The sequence below is a fragment of the Erythrolamprus reginae genome, chromosome Z (assembly GCF_031021105.1).
Source record: "Erythrolamprus reginae isolate rEryReg1 chromosome Z, rEryReg1.hap1, whole genome shotgun sequence".
Lineage (NCBI taxonomy): Eukaryota > Metazoa > Chordata > Lepidosauria > Squamata > Dipsadidae > Erythrolamprus > Erythrolamprus reginae.
Window position 1 is genome coordinate 32394176 of NC_091963.1, and position 17401 is coordinate 32411576.

The 17401-nt window shown below is 40.5% G+C and overlaps 2 protein-coding genes across 3 annotated transcripts in view; one reads left to right on the top strand and one right to left on the bottom strand.

Moving 5' to 3' along the window:
* Positions 1-12934, bottom strand: part of CZH10orf67 (chromosome Z C10orf67 homolog) — a 93778-nt gene extending 80844 nt beyond the window's left edge. Inside the window, exons 1-2 of one of the 2 annotated variants that reach the window (XM_070727219.1) lie at positions 12427-12934; positions 10897-10976 (exon numbers count right to left, since the gene is read on the bottom strand). The gene's annotated coding sequence lies outside the window, so the exon portion shown is untranslated. The other variant, XM_070727220.1, reaches the window with a different exon arrangement.
* OTUD1 (OTU deubiquitinase 1) lies at positions 12718-15811 on the top strand. Its single transcript, XM_070727221.1, has one exon. The coding sequence runs from the start codon at positions 13288-13290 to the stop codon at positions 14506-14508; it is 1221 nt and encodes a 406-aa protein (XP_070583322.1). The 5' UTR covers positions 12718-13287; the 3' UTR covers positions 14509-15811.
* Positions 15812-17401: the final 1590 nt, after the last annotated feature.

The window sequence follows — 17401 nt, forward strand, 5'->3', positions numbered from 1 at the left end:
CAGTATATTGATGATACTTTCAGCCCTGGCTCCTCCAGGTTATGCTGATGAAGTTTGATCTTGGAATATAGATGCTTCTGAGATCTACCGGTAGATAGGGAGAACAAGTTCAGACTCAGCTCTCAGAAGACCTATTGGCTCGGACTGAAGTACTTTCTGGGTACGGAGATTTTCCACCTTTGATTCTCCTTCCCTCCCTCCCATAACTGTATTAGAATTTTAAACAAAAAACATAGAAATTAACACAAATCTAATATTTTAAGTAAAAGAAGAAAAAGTAAAGCAAGAAAAAAGCAACAAAGCCAAAATGCAGGGGGGAAAGAAGAAAAAATAAGTTACTTCCAATTTTTTAACATGGATCAGACAAATATTGCAATGAAACTCTAATTATGCTGCAAACTAGTGGCCATTTGAATGTTTCAGGCACAACGTCCTTAATCTTAGTAACACTGGCTACGTGACTATATTAAAAAAATATTCTTGCAAGTTATCATAATTAAGCTCAATGGAGGCTCACTTTTTATCGAGTATGTAGTACTTATGATTTTTTTAAAAAAAATATATAGGCGCAAGTAACCAGAATTACTAAAGGTAATTGTGCCTGAAAACATTCAGGTGGCCACTAGACTGCAGCACAGTTAAGAGTACCTTTTTGAAAAAGCCAGCACTAATAGTCTGTGTTCTATCAATTTAAAGGAAATCTTTTGCTACTCTTAAAATTAATAAGACTGAGATGTGCTATAAATTCAGGATTTTACTAAGAAAGTCAGCATGTTATTTTTTAAAATTAAATTTCCACAATCAATAAAATATAAAAAATGACTAAATTAAGAAAAATGAGGTGTTTGTAAACTCAGTGAAGTAATAATTTATTTAGACTTAATTATGTGTTTGGCTTGTGTTGTTCTTGTTACCTAGTATCAGCAAGTATCCTTGATTTAAGTATCCATTGTGACCAGTATTTTAAAATCTTAATAAGTATGGACTAAAATTCCCAGAATTCCCCAATCCAACGTGGGTGTCAGGATTTCCTGGAAAAAAAAAGAGAATAACTTGTTGCTAAAAAAAAAATGTTGCCCTTTAAACTGGGACACTTTGTTGTATGTCATTTTGTTGTTATAGTAATTGTCTCATAATCTCTTCATCTACTCCTCTAATATCGCCCTTTCATAGTCTGAGAAGACGTTTATGCAGGCGTTGACCTTGATGGCCACTAGAATATTACACATGTCCAACCTGCTAAACTGAAGATAAAGAGATTAATCTTGGCACAGGTGATTAATGTCTAGCTCTTTTTTTTGTAGGGAGGGGAAATGTATGTTTGGAGATTTCTTTTCTACTTAGTAATAAATGAAATATTGTAATGATACAAAACACACAAACACTTTAACCCCACTTCTTGTAAAATAACTTTTGCTACAAAGGGCTACCCCTATGATTTTCTAATTCTTAGAGAAAGAGAGATGATAAGTTTAAGATTATGCGTTATGTTCTGTAGGGAGAAGTAGGTGGGCAGGAACTGAGGTGAGGCAGGTTATGAGAGAAACACAACCTTTATTGCTAACAACCAGAACAAGACAACTCCAAATGGCAACAACATGTCCTCTCGCTTGCTGGCTGCTCGCATCTTAGCCAATCAGGAGCATCTGATAAGTCCATTCGAATGGTGGGTTGTTGTACCTCCTCCGGCCTCCTCCCATTGATAATTGTGAATGACAATCTGTCAGCCTCCTGGGTTTAGGCTGGTTCATGCACTTGGCCTCAATGCGTCCAGGATCCACACAATGAACACCAACGGTTTTGGCATGCTGACCACCGAATTTGCAAATTCTTTGACAACAGCCTGGGTAAATATAAGGGGAGCCCCACTTTCATTTAGAAGAGCACCCCTTCTAGCCTTCTATGAGGTAAAGTTTTCTGATACTTGAAACCAGTGTTCCCTCTAATTTTTGGGGGTGGGTGGGTGGAAAAGTATAGTGTCTGAGCGGCAGTCCCTTCGGGACTGGGCGGCACACAAATAATAAACAAACAAACAAACAAACAAACAAACAAATAAAAAACCCACCCTGTTTTGCCTCAGAGAATTTCAAAATAAAATACTGTACTGTGTGTCTATAACAGTGAGCTCATAATAGGGCAACTATATCAATATCAAAATGCCACTTAAATAGTTGAGCTAGTTTCAAACTAGATTTTGATTTTCTTTCTCTCTTCTTTACTCCCATTCTTTTTCTTTCTCTTTTCCTTCCTCTCTTTTTTCTATCTGTTTCTCTCTCTTCCTCTCTCTCTCCTTCCCTCTCACTCTTTCCCTCTCGGCTTCTGGGCAGGTTTGGAAAACTCTGAGTTGATGATGATTTTTAAGTGAGCGATTGCTCACTGCTCAGCTTAGAGGGAACTATGCTTGAAACCACTGTAGCCTGGCTGATGGTCATAGAATGAAGTCGGTGTATCTGGGAGATTGCAAGGCATCTTCTTGGCACTTTTGTGGTCTTTTGTTCATTTTTTTATAGAAAGTGGGCTCAGCTGCTGAGTCAGAGGCTAGCAGGGCAGCTTTGCAGACTCGCAACACGTTGCCATTCTTGCCACAACAGCACCAGATGGCAGTTTTGAATCTGCAGTCAGACCTGTTATGGTTCCTATCACAACCGAGGCAGCCAGTCTGAGGCGATTTGATGGCTGGAGCCTTTTTTTTTGCGTTATTTTGAGGTGACTCACGTCCTCTTCCTTGTCTGAGGGGTTGTTGCAGTCGTCTTCTTAATGGGGGATGGCTTGGCTCCTGCTAGATAGGGTGGTCAATAGCTGGAGCTGCTGTTGACAGGGGGAACTCATTTTGATAGTATATTGTAGGCACTATGGCTATCAAGAGTGTGTTTATGGCTTTTCCGCTCACAGAATTGCCGGCATTATAGTATGCTGGTGGAAATTAGCAAGTCAATTGGACAGGCCACCACAAGACCCACACAGGTCACTCTTCCAAGAAGACCACACTGAAAATCTCAGGTCTGAAGCTTTAGTGAAAGTGAAAGTAACATATTATGTCTTCAAATCATAGTTAAAATAAATATTGACTTGTATCAACTCAGCCGTTAGTTTGTAATATGAGATATTGTTGCTTATACTGTGACTACTACTTGTAGAGTTGATATATACAAGGTTTTACAAAGTACAATGACATCTCCACTAATAAGATTTGTTAATAGATAATAGATATAAAAACTGAAATAGGAACATGAATGTGAGAAAAAAACAGTTTTTTTTTCTACACAAGAGGACAAATCATTATATTTTTTCTTGTCTAACTGCAGATTCAATTTGTTACATTTATAGAATTTGTTAATGACAGAAAAGCAATCTTAATGCAGGCTGACATCACTGGATATGAATGTTTTGCCACTGGCTTTGTACACACTGCTGGTTTAATTTCCATATAATCTGGGCAGCTCTCTAAATTCTACCCATGAATCAGTTCTTACTATGCCAGTAATGGAAACATAATTGTAGGATGCATGTTTTCTTGATTGGCAAGATTAAACTATGCTTAAGCATGTAATAATGTTTTCTTTCGTAATTCCAACATTTTCTTTTGTATAAATTGCAGAGTAGGAGAAAAAAGCTGACATACACAAAGATAGTAGTTTTCATACAAATACTTTAGTTTTGCTCTATTCTGCTAAATATAATGGCTATTAATAAACATATGACACAATATTTTACTGGCATGGATAGCACTCACTGCATTCCTTTTTGCCATTCTGCAAGGACGGTCCGTTCTAGTCACTGTTTTAACTTTTAATATCAGAACTCTAGAACCGAAAAATGAAATTAATTTACAGTGCAGTAAATGCAAATACAATATATGAAGTACACTTTTCTAAATTCCTGTAATCATGTTAAACCTTCTCTTTTTTTTAACCTGCCTTTATTGCTTTGCATAAGAGGAAACATTTGAAAAGTATCTTTTCCAATAGCAGTCTGTTTATCAATCTGGCATATTCTTTCACCTATTTTTCAGCTGCATTTGTTTGCAACAAATATAAGTGTTACAAAGACTCTGCAATCCATGCGGAGTATGCCAAAAATAAAATATTTTATATTTTTACTACTACTTGGCAAAAATACTGAAGAATTGTAAGCCTGTTTCTTTAAATAACAAGTTTGCTTCTAGTTTGCCTGATGTGCTGTGATGTCACTGTCACTCATTCTGAAAGTATTGCTTTCCTAGAGATGCCAAGCCTGCCAGGCTAGTTGCTAGGATACAAGGGAATGTTACGGATTACTTTTACACTGAATCATTCAGACGGATTACTTAGGAGAGAACATAATGTCATAGTACATTGTCAGTGAAGTCACATCAAAAATTACTTCACATTCTTTAAATATGTTGTCTAATTGTGAAAATTTTATAGAAAAAGTAATGTTTTATGCCATGCTACAAATACTAATAATTTTCAAGAAAGTTATGAACTTTGAAATAGTACCAAAATTTGGGAAGGCACAATGTAAGTATTTTAGCATACTGAGAAACACTGATTGTCAGCATTCCAAAGCATAGATTTCAAAGCCATCAGCTGGTCATTTAAAAAAATGATTACAGAGATTATGTGGTATTTATAATCACATGAAGGTAACTGGAATTGTTACCTTGCTATGCCTAAATCAACTAATATTTAAATGAAGAATAAAGTATTTGCTCTTAACTTGTGATTTAACACCTTAACTTGTGATTTAATATCTTAAAACTCAGTTGCCAAGATGTTTTTCAACCTTGGCAACTTTAAGATGGGCAGATTTCAATTTCCAGCAAGCCTGGTTGGGGAATTCTGGGAATTGAAGTCCTGCTATCATAAAGTTGTTAACATTGAGAAACACAATGGAATAAAAAATAGTCACATGATACCAATGTCATCTCACGAAAAAAGAAGGGAAAGGGAAAGGACAGAATGGTTCTTCAGTTTTGTAGGCTCTAGTTTCATTATGTCACAGCAAAAGATGGCATGTACTAGGAATGAAGGGCAAATACTATGTGGTGACCAAGAATATAATTACAGTTACAGTGCATCTGATGCCCCTCAACATTCTGTTTGCATGCTTCCTTTTGCATTCTTATGTCACTGCCTTAGAGCATTAAAAGGCCAGATGCCTGAGAAAAGAGTTATGGTCAGCCATGTTCCCACTTGCACTTAACTTTGGTACTGTTAAAAGGAAAATCCATCTAGTTCAGTTACAAATTGGGAGAAAGGCACTGGAAACAGCATGGAGGCTAATTGGAAAGAAAGATTAATGATGAAGCAGAACCAATAGTAGTATGGTACCATTCCTCAGTCTTCCTCCACTCCTCCATTCCTCTACTCTCAGTTCTTGCAATTGTTAGTTTATCCCCTGACACTATCCAAGGCGGCCTCAGAATCTTTAAAATCCATTAGGTTTTGTCACCTTGGAAGAAACTCTGGGAATTGACAGTAACTGGGAATAGAGGGAGAGGAGTCAAAATAGTGATCTGCAATGAGGACATGACCCTTTTATACAGGTAGTTTTGTTCCAACCTGAGAAAATGAAGAACACTGTAACGCCCTTGTAGAAAAAGGCCAAGCGATTATTAGAACAAATTGACAGACAAATATCCATGCAACTATTTATTTATTTATTTATTTACTTACTTACTTACTTACTTACTTACTTACTTACTTACTTACTTACTTACTTATTAAAATTAGTAATCAAGATAAAGGAAGAAGAAAAGCCTTGGAAAATTATAAATTTTGCTCTGTGTACATTACTCACCTCAGTGAACATTCAGTAAGAGTTGTCTGTACCTGCCTATTCTGAAGATATGGCTTAGGAACATTAATTTCTATGATCTTGATGAAATCAACAGGATTATTCACATGGATTGACTATGATACTTTAAAGATGTACTTGTTGTTCTTAGTTGTGGTCCTAGTATTTAAAGTTTCAGAACATTAATACCTCTAGATTTTTGGGACAAGAGAGTTAACAGAAATAATTATTCTACAACATGGGGAAAAAAATCTTCAAAAAGAAATTGTTATACATTTAGATTAGCTGAGCAAAGAACAAGGCTTTTGGAGAATAGTCATCCAATTTGGAGTGAAGTTGAAAGTGCTATTTTTATATCTCATTGCAGTATTGGTTCCTCACCCCACCCCATCGAAGAAGATGGCAGCACCTAGCTTGATTTGGAGTAATTTAGATACAGAGGTGGGCTGCTGGCCGGACCAGGGGGAGGGATGCAGTGGGGAAGCAAAAATGGAGCTCCAACCCAGAACACCCAATTTGCACTGAAAGATGTTGAAAGAAAATGCAGGACATCGTGCATAAACCACGCCCACAGTATGATAGTAAAAATTTTGGTAGGCCTTCACTGTCTAGATAGTACTTGAATCGAAAATCATTAAAAAAAAAATCACAGGACTAAGGACTCCGGCAAGATGGCTGCTGAATGGTATGAATGTTTTATTTCTTGCTGGCAATTTGCTGATTTTGCTGCCAGTGCTGATTCTCTGGAAGTGTAGCTCCCTAGATTTGAATGGGAGCACTTAGGAATAATCCAGATGACTTTTGGATGGTGGTGAACCCATCTAGGAAGGGGAGTCTTGAAGATTCCAGCTCTCTTTGGGAGCAGTCTAAAAATCAGGGCACCCACCTTCCTTTCAGCATTTCATCTGGACCGGGACTCATTGCTCACAGTCACTCATGCCCTCATCACCTCGAGGTTCGACTACTGTAACACTCTCTACATGGGGCTACCTTTGAAAAGTGTTCGGAAACTTCAGATCGTGCAGAATGCAGCTGCGAGAGCAGTCATGGGCTTACCTAGGTATGCCCATGTTTCACCATCACTCCGCAGTCTGCATTGGCTGCCGATCAGTTTCCGGTCACAATTCAAAGTGTTGGTTATGACCTTTAAAGCCCTTCATGGCATTGGACCAGAATATCTCCGAGACCGCCTCCTGCCGCACGAATCCCAGCGACCGATTAGGTCCCACAGAGTGGGCCTTCTCCGGGTCCCGTCAACTAAACAATGTCGGTTGGCGGGCCCCAGGGGAAGAGCCTTCTCTGTGGCGGCACCGGCCCTCTGGAACCAACTCCCCACGGAGATCAGAACTGCCCCTACTCTTCCTGCCTTCCGTAAACTCCTTAAAACCCACCTTTGCTGTCAGGCATGGGGGAACTGAAACATCTGGATATTAACTTTTAGTTTTTGAATTTACTGCTTTGCTTTTTATCTACTTCTTCGCTTTTTGTCTTTAAAAATTGACCAACTAGTTAAAAGTTGACTGGCTGATTGAACCTACTTTAATCCCTTGTTGGGTTTTATTTGTCCGCCCCCCCTTTCCTTTTGATTTAGATTATTCTGAATAAATTTTGCTTTTCTGTATGGAAATAGTGTCCTTGGAAGCTGAAGTCTTTTTATTGATTTACATCATATTAGACTTTCACCATAGGGGCTTTTGTACTTTATTAACTTGCAAAATATTTGGAGTTTATATTTTTTCTTTTTCTTTTAACTTTGAATCAACTATCTTGAAAATATCTTCCCTGTTCCTTTGATTTATTTCTTCACTTTGCTTTAATGTTGTTGTTGTTTTGCTTCTTGGCTTCTACAGAGCAACAATTGGATTGAATTAAAATGAACTGGCTGAAAAAAAATTTGTTAACTTACACTTTTTAGTTGAATGCTTATTTTAAAAAATAGATGAAATTATAATGACAATGGAAAATATACAGAGGCATGTTTTTCTGAAGTTAGATTCACAAAAGGAATGTGATTTGGAACCAGTTAATTTGTTGAAAAGAATTTGGGATTGTACAGTCTTAAAATTAACTGAGCTGATAGCATACATTTCTTTAAAGTTCAAGCTCACAGTTTTTATATAATAGCAGAAATTACACTGAGTGGAGAAATAAATTAGCTTTCCCCAGAAGGATTGAAGGAGGGAATGGATTTTTCACACTTAATTGTGAATCAATTTTATCTGGACTTTTTTGGGAAAATAGACCAACTTATTATATATTTAATCAGACAGCAATTGATAGGAAATGGCATTAAGAAACATACATGAATATTTGATCCAGGACAAATTACTGTTAATCTTTGGGATGACTTTGGATAGATAAGATGTCATGAAAAAAATCGTCTGAGTTATTCCCAATAACGGTTTGTCATATTATTGTTCTTGCTGTTAACTATTTTGTCATCAATATTGTAGAGAGATGACAGTTAAGCAATTTGCAAATGGACTTGATTGTTTAAAATCTTCTTGGCTTGTTTTGCAAAGGGTGAGAAATTAATTTTATATTAATGTATTAATCAGTATAAGAGATAATATGTTTAAACAATGCAATTTTTTAATGTCTTGCTTGTTTTGTGTTGGAAGTTAAATCTGGTCTGTGTCTTATTCCAATCAGGGAAATAAATGCAGGGAGAAGAAAATTTGAGGCAGGCTGCAGTTTGAAAGGAGGTTTATTGACCCAGTAACAGCAATGATAGCAACAAGTGTTTCTGGGATTGCCAGAATTCCTATGGCCTCTTAGACTGAACATTCTTGATGTTTCAATCCTAATACTGTACATAAAAATATCTTCAGGTTGCAGCTAAATATGCAAATCATTAGTATATGAAAGCCATATTTGGTCTTTGAATGAGATATTAGATATGCACATTTCAGAAAATGAATGGGGCTAGACTTAAAATAGAATTTGCTTTGGTTCAAAATTAAAATGCTTTCAATGTAATTTTAAAATTAGGAATATTATTACAAGGTATTTAGAAGCAATTTGGGATCATGTTGAAAGCCACTAATTGTACTTTTTTGCGGAACGGCTGAGAAGGGGCAGCACTGCGATATACTGTATTTTAATGCCTTAAGTTAAAATCTTATTAAATCTTATTGAAGAATTCCACTGAATTTGGGATTTTTAAATAACATAATGCACAGTGTTATTTTATTAAAAAAATAAATATCAATTTGGATATCTGATCAATTTGAACAATCTCTTGGAATTTTCCATTACTAGGGATTTGGAAGTAAGATTAGACAGCCATTTGTATGAATGATATCAGGATCCATACTTGGTATTGGACTACAATCCTTTCCAAATATTGGATTTTATGATAAGCAGTATAAGATAATGGTAGATTTCACTTTACTTTTTGAACTAAAGATTCACAAATTGCATGTTAAAGGACAATATACTTACCGTATACCAAAATGTAGTTCTAATTATTGACAGTAAGGAGGTATAAATATACAATAATGAAAATAACATATTGCAGCAATTTTGACTATTATTAGATAAATATCCATTTATATTTCACTATATTAAAAACTGTAAACTTGATTCATAAAGAAACAGTTTAATCCTGCTATAAATAATTAACAATGGAATCTAACTTTTCACTTTCACTCCCATATAATAATTTAGAGCAGGGTTCTTTTCAAAAGATAAGGAAGCATATAACAGTTTGTAGTCAATTTATGCTTGTGCATATTAATTTCTAGATATAGATCTATATCTATATCTGGGCATACTGCCCAGGTTCAAATCCCTGTAAGAGTATGGCTAGTTGATGACAGCAAAATAGCTTGAAATAGGTTTATACTAGTCTCCCTTCCTTTTCATTATCAGCAAAAATATGTTTATATATGAAAAATCAACAAACAAAGTCCGGAAACAGCAAGGCACGGTCCTGAAGAAACAACGATCAGATAATCTTCCACAACAGCCAAGCCAGCACACTGTTATTTATATCAGCAGCTCTAATTGCTGGAGCCCCACCCAAACACAGGTGGCCTCTCTTATCTCCTGTAATATTTCTTCAATTGGTCTCTTCTATGCATAATTCTGGGCCTGCGTGGGTCTAACACTTCCTCATCCAAATTGACTGAAGATAATGGAGACTGCCAAGCCCCCCTCCCCCCATTCCAAGTCACATACCCCTTCTTCTTCGTCCAAGGAAACTGCACTACCTGACTGTTGGCAATAAAACAGACCTATGACATGTTGATGTTTCCCCTGCATCCACCTCCACATTCCTTGGAGCAGGATCTGGGCCAGAGCCAACCACAACACCTACATACCAGATTCATACTTTTGCTTGTATGTGTGAGAGTACTGAAGTTTCTATACATTGTATTACAGTCTCTGCTTTAACTCCTGAAGGTGGTGGCCACATGGGTGTTCCTCTGATTTGTTGGTATATTTGTTTATCAACTAGAAAGTAGATAAAAATGCATGGGTTGATGAAATCTGTGATACTGTGCATTTTGATCTTAGTATATTTGGTTAGATCTGGTGTGTTGTACAGTACAAAAGCAGACAAGATTGTAGAACTATTGGGTGAAAAAGGGAAGAGGCTTCTGTATATATATCAACAACACCTGGTCTCAGGACATTATTATAATACACAAATTCTGTGATGAAAACTTAGAGTCTTATAAACTCACATTCTCCACCTAAATTCACATTATTTTCCTGCCACAAGCCTCTCTAAACAAGGCTTTACAAACTTGAGCTGATCAGATTATGGAGGCTGAAGCCAAATACCCAGATTCATTGGCCATTATTCTATGTGATTTTAATAAAGGCAACTTAAGGAAACAGCTTCCAAAATATTTTCAGCATGTCAATTGTTCCACCAGAGGCAAGAATATTTTAGACCGCTGCTATATAAAACACTAAAAGATACTTATCAATCCTTACCATGAGCAGCTGTGGGCCATTCTGATCATTGCATGATTCACCTTGTAGCTGCTTACAAAGATTTAAATCCACAAAACGAACAATTAAATCAGTGAGGACTTGGATTGAAGAGGCAAAGTTAAAGCTACAGACCTGCTTTGACTGCATGGACTGAAATATTTTTGAACATACCTCTGCAGACCTGGATGAACTCACAAGTACTGTAACATCATATGTCAGTTTGTGAAGACCTATATGTACCGACCAGGAACCTGTGAATATATAGTAACAATAAACCTTGGTTCACAGCTAAACTTAAGCAGTTATGTTGTTCCAAAGAGGAAGCTTACAGAAAAGGTGATAGAATGCTGTACAATCAGACCAGAAATGTATTAAGGGAGATCAGAGCAGGTTCAGCTTAGTTAGAAGAGTGTCTGGAATGATGGTATTGAATGCTGAACTAAAATCTGCAGAGGACAATTCTTTGGAGATTCAAGATGTAGGATGTAGTGTACAGCCATATCAACAGCATCACCTATTGATCTGTTTGCTCAGTATGCAAATTGCAAGGGGTCTAAATGTAGTTCTGATGGTTTTAGGTGGGACAGAACTAGCCTTTCAAAGGTTTTCATAACTACAGATGTTAGAGCAACTGGTCTGTAGTCATTCAATTCCTTGATGGTAGGTTTTTTCAGCACTGGGATGATAGAGTATTTGAAGCAAGAAGGAACATAGCAGATATGTAGTACAGTAGTCCCTCGCTATACCGCGCTTCACCTACTGCGGCTTCACTTTATCGCGGGTTTCTGAGGAAGTCGATCGGCAGATTTAAACAGCCCGCCGAACTCGATCGGCAGGGTTTAAAAAAAATATATATATCTAAAATTGTAAATACTGTATTTAAATACTGTATCTAAAATAAATACTGTGTGGGAAGGGTTTATAAACACTTAAAACAATGAAAACTTACCAATTACAATATAAATACTTAAATAAGTACTATCAGTCGATAAATTCCCCATCGCGGATTTCACCTATCGCGGCCAGGTCTGGAACATAACACCAGCGATAGGTGAGGGACTACTGTAATTTATTGAAGATTCAGATAAATATGGGACCCCCTTGGTCAACACACACTTTTAAGCAAGAAGGAATTATCTTGTCTGGGCCCAGAGTGTTTCCTGGCTTTTGTATGTGTACTAGGCCTTGCTCTTCCTTTTCTGTTATCACTAGGGTTTGTGAACCCAATCGTATAGGGTCAGTTGGAGGAAGTTTGGCTGTTGTTTGTATGTCTGAGATGAGGGTTGTGGCGATAGGTGGCTGTAGTTTCCTTTCAAACCTGCAGTAAATCATGTTCAAGTGGAAAGGTGGTTTGTCATAACCAGTGATGTTTAAGAATTCTCCACTGTTTGCTGGTTCATTTGTGGAGATTCTTTAGCTTTTCAGAGTGGCTTGTTTTTGCTGCTCTGATCTCCCTTGTTGATACATTTCTATCTTGATTATTCAGCATTTTAAACCTAAACAAGAAAATTTATTTGGTTTTCAAACGGGTACAGAATACTATTTGCTTCTCTCTCTCTCACACACACACACACAAAAACACACACAAGTAGCAACTGCTTTAAAAAAGTAAAACGAAATAGCACAAGATGGCCGAAGGGCAATATAATTTCTTTCTGCATTCCTTCAGCATTGTACACATGTTCAAAGTATTTTTCTCACTGTATTTAAGCCGGGCTTCTAGCTCTGTGGCCGTCCCCAGAGTGCTCTTGCCTGGCTATCACCATTGGCGGACTCTCCTTTCCCTTCGCTCCTTGTTGCTACTGCAAATTCCTCGTGGCGTCTAAAGCGGATCCATGGGACTCCAAAGCGAGTACTGTAATTCCTATTGCCCCCCCCGCCCCCCCCCAAATCTCCTGAGGCGGCACACAGAGCGAAGCTAGTGTGTGTGTGAGCGCGCGGCCGCGCGCGCGTGTCTGCGTTTTTGCGGTAACGTCCTTGGCCAACCGGCTGTGGCAGGTGGGGAACTGGGCCAACCTCTGCCGGAAGCCTTGTCAAACGCCCCAGCAGGGGACGTGGCCGGGGAGCGACCGCTCGGCTCCACGCCAAGCCCCTCCCATCTTGGCGACGTGTGTCTTGCAACGTGCTGAAGGGCGGGAAGTAAACAAGGCCCGGCCTCTCCTAGCCGCTCCCCCTCTGCCGGGCCTCCAGTACCTTCCAGGAGGGCTTAGGCCTACGAAAGGGAGGAGGAAGCCGCCCAGAGCTGTGGCGCAGCAGGAATTCCCGCTCCGGCGCGGCCCGAGGAAAGCGGGAGGGCGAAGGGAGGGGGCGCTGTTTGCTGCGGACCCGCCTCCCCGCCCGCTTGAGGAACTGAGGGGGCGGAAGCGCTCTTAGGACGCCGACGCCGGGGGGCGGGGATGCCTGAGGTTATTTTTACTCGCTCGCCTCATCCTTTCTGGCTACTTGCACGGAGGGGCGGCGGCAAAGCAGCGGCAGCAGCGGTTGCTCCCTAGCCCGGCCCCTGCAGCCATCCTGGGTTGCTTGTCAGCGCCGCCACCGCAACAGCCTATAAAAGAGCCGAGGATGCGGCTCTACAGCTTTATCGTCACTCATTACTCGGGCGCGGCGGCGCCGGGAAGCGGAGCGTCCAGCGGGCCGGGAGTTGTCTTCAAAGTCTCGCCGGAGTCTGCGGGACAAAGCCCGGTTGGAATTGAGAGCGAAGTCGGAGGTGGCGGAGGAGGAACCGCGAGTGCCGTCACGGCCGGAGCAGCCAACACCATGCCCGCCTTCTCTTGCTTGGAACTGATGCCCTCGGCGGGGCCCGTCCAGAGGAAGCCGCAGCAGCAGGTCTTTGGCTCGGCGTCGCAAATGACCCGCTGCCGGCAGATTGAGAGAGTCGACCCTATCCAACTGGTGCCGCACTCGGAGTCCGTCGGAGCTGTGGAGGAGCTGGACCCACAGGCGGCTCCCAAGAACTTCTCGTGGTTGCTGCTGGAAAGCAGTGGGGGCGAAGTCGCGGCCGCCGCCCAGCCAACCTTGCAGCCGGAGCCCAGCAATCATGGTCTCCGCTTCAACGAGCATTGCCAGGCCTTGGAAGCGGCGGCGGCGGCGGCGGAAGCCGGCTCCTACTCAGGGCTTGCAGTGGAATCTCAGACCGCCACCACATTGAAACTTGCCGAGGAGGCGAGCTCCAGCCAGTTGCGTCAGACGGAGAGGAGTGAAAAGCTGGCGCTGTACCTGGCCGAGGTGGAGAAGCAAGACAAGTACCTGCGGCACAAAGGCCGCTTCCGCTTCTATATCATTCCCGACGGCAACTGTTTGTACCGGGCCGTCTGCAAAGCCATCAATGGGGACCAGCGGCTGCACGGGGATCTTCGCGAGCAGACAGTGCACTACATTGCCGACCACCTGGAGCACTTCGCGCCCATCATCGAAGGTGACGTGGGAGAGTTCCTCATCAACGCTGCCCAGGACTGCGCCTGGGCGGGCTACCCTGAGCTTCTGGCCATGGGGCAAATGCTGAATATCAATATCCACCTCACCACCGGAGGCAGATGCGAGAGCCCCACCGTCTCCACCATGACCCACTACCTGGGCCCCGAGGATCCGAGCCGAGCCAGCATTTGGTTGAGCTGGCTTAGCAATGGCCACTATGATGCTGTGTTAGATTGTCAGTGTCCCAACCCAGAATATGAAGAGTGGTGCAGGAAGACTCAGATGCAGCGTAAGAGGGACGAAGAGCTGGCCAAAACTATGGCAATGTCCTTGTCCAAGATGTACGTTGAGCAGAATGCCTTTTCCTGAGATAGGCATTACATCTTCTGCCTGCTGTTCTGGTGCCTTAATTGTTCTCCATTTCTCTCTCTCTAGCAGTTGTAATTCTTACATGGAGCAAAAACCTGAAGAGAAGGAAAGGGAGAGTGAAATTTATAATGAATGCTTATCTATAGATTATCAGATGCTAGTTATTTTCCTATATTTTGTTTTGTGTATATAATGTTTATTTCCATACACACCGTTCTTGAAAAGAAGATTTTTTTCCCTTTTGCAATTTTTCTAGGCTGTTCACAGCCAAAATAAAATTTAATTTCATTCTTTATTTTCCTATAGATTTTTTTTCTGGCCTATATGGCTGATAGCATAACAATTACTTTATGTTAATATCTGACACATTAACAGTATCATTCTTTCAATGAAAAATTGTATTGCTTTCTAGTAAAGATGGGGTGCAATTGGATTTCTTGTTAAGTTATCTGAAGTAAGATGGGTTTTCAATTTATTTGATTGGTCTTTTTTGTTAATTACATATAAACCATGTGGTTTTAAAAGCTGCAGGCATAAGAAAGATACTTGCTCTTTTTAGGAGCGTAAATGCCTCTTGTCTGCTAATTGGTAGCAGGTTTATTACATTCTTTTGTTTTTAATTGGCATAAGATGGTATTATGTACAAATATATTTATACTAAGTTTGTATAGTTTGCTGGGTCAAACATCCAAGGTAGAAACCACCCTTCAATTTTGAATGAACTGAAATGGTTAGATATATTTATTAAATGGAGTTTGTACTTTTTTATCTTGTGACTTTTGAGTTTATACTGTATTTGTATAATAGCAATATTCTTAGCATTCTGGAATAAATGTATAGTTTTGCTTGGATTTCTGACACATGTCTGTGTGGGTGAAAACATCTGTTTCTGGCTAGACTGCAGAAAGAAAGTGAAAGCTCTTGGCCAAAGCCTGATTTTTTTCTTTGGTTCTTTGGCACTAGGCCTTACTGGATCCACATCAGGAATAATGAATAAGAAAGGGCACCTGAGAATCAAGTGTTATAAATTTAGATATTGGAATATCTCCATGATACAATTTTGACCTGTTGTTTCTGCTTTTTGAATAGTGGGGAGGTGTTGAGAAGTCAAGACTTTATATGAACATTTAATATATAACTTGGCTCCAAGGTCATAAACTGGTTAGAAGACAACATTAGTCTAACAAATGTTCATGGAAAGTGAGGGATCATATTTTTGGAGAAGCCAGTGATGCAAAATCAGCAGAGTTGGGATTTGTTACTTCTAGGGAGAGTATTCACGCAATTAAACAAAATTCAATTATTTGAGTCTGAATTGTAATGTGTTTTCCATTTCAAAATAATTTACTAATTATTGTGGGAAAGGGGGAACAGAATGGACTCCATGTTGGGGCTACGTTGGATACCTAATAAAGTAATTCAAAGAGAAATTGGGACCACAAAGTGGTAAAATGTAACTTTTTTGCTATAGGTTAGAAGACTTCCTACCATTTAGCCCCATATTTAATATAACTTTTCATGATGCTTAGAATTACTATATGATATTGTAAGTCAGTAACAGCATACATAGAAATCAGCTTTATTAAAATCAATCAAACATATTGAATAAAGGTGGACAGGCAAGAATATATTATAAAATAGGGATGGTGAACCTTTTTTCCCTCGGCTGCCAAAAGTGTGTGCACGCACTGTCACACATGTTGTGTGTTGTTATGTTGTAATGCAATGCCCTCCTGCAAGTCCCGCTATGCACCCCTCCCAGTTTTGGCCTCGGATCTCAAAACGGTGCTGGGAGAGGCAAAAAGTCTCCCATCCCAAAACAGCTGGGGGGTGGGGAGGAGGGAAGCCTCTTTCCCCAAAGGGTGGAAAGAAATCCTCTTTCCCCAAAGGCAGCTGGGAAGGGGAAAATCCTCTTCACCTGGGAGGGAGGGAAAAGCCTCTTTCCCCAAATGGAGCTGAGAGAGGGGAAAGGCCTTGCGTGCCCAAGTAGCGCTGAGGTGGAATCTCCAGAAATCTAGGAAGGCATGAGCAGCAGAAAGTGAGAAGAAAGCATGGGCTTGTTTGACCTGAAAATCAGCTGGCCAGGGGAGACACTCGCACATGCATGCGCAGTGGAGCTGAGCTGGTCAACGCCTTGCATGCCTGCAGAGAGGGCTCCGAGGGCCAGTTATGGCACATGCGCTATAAGTTTATTTTATTTATTTATTAGATTTGTATGCCGCCCCTCTCCATAGACTCGGGACGGCTAACAACAGCAATAAAACAGCGTATGACAAATCTAATATTTAAAATAACTAAGAACCCTTATTAAAACCAAGCATACACACAAACATACCATGCATAAATTGTATAGGCCTGGGGGGAAAGGAGTATCTCAATTCCCCCATGCCTTTTGACAGAGGTGGGTTTTAAGGAGCTTACGAAAGGCAAGGAGGGTGGGGGCAATTCTGATATCTGGGGGGAGCTGGTTCCAGAGAATCGGGGCCGCCACAGAGAAGGCTCTTCCCTTGGGTCATGCCAAACGACATTGTTTAGTCGATGGGACCCGGAGAAGGCCAACTCTGTGGGACCTGACTGGTCGCTGGGATTCGTGCGGCAGAAGGCGGTCCCGGAGATATTCTGGTCCTATGCCATGAAGGGCTTTATAGGTCATAACCAACACTTTCAATTGTGACCGAAAACTGATCGGCAACCAATGCAGAGTGTTGGTGTACCATGGGCATACCTAGGGAAGCCCATGATTGCTCTCGCAGCTGCATTCTGCACGATCTGAAGTTTTCAAACACTTTTCAAAGGTAGCCCCATGTAGAGAGCGTTACAGTAGTCGAGCCTCGAGGTGATGAGGGCATGAGTGACTGTGAGCAGTGACTCCTGGTCCAAATAGGGTCGCAAC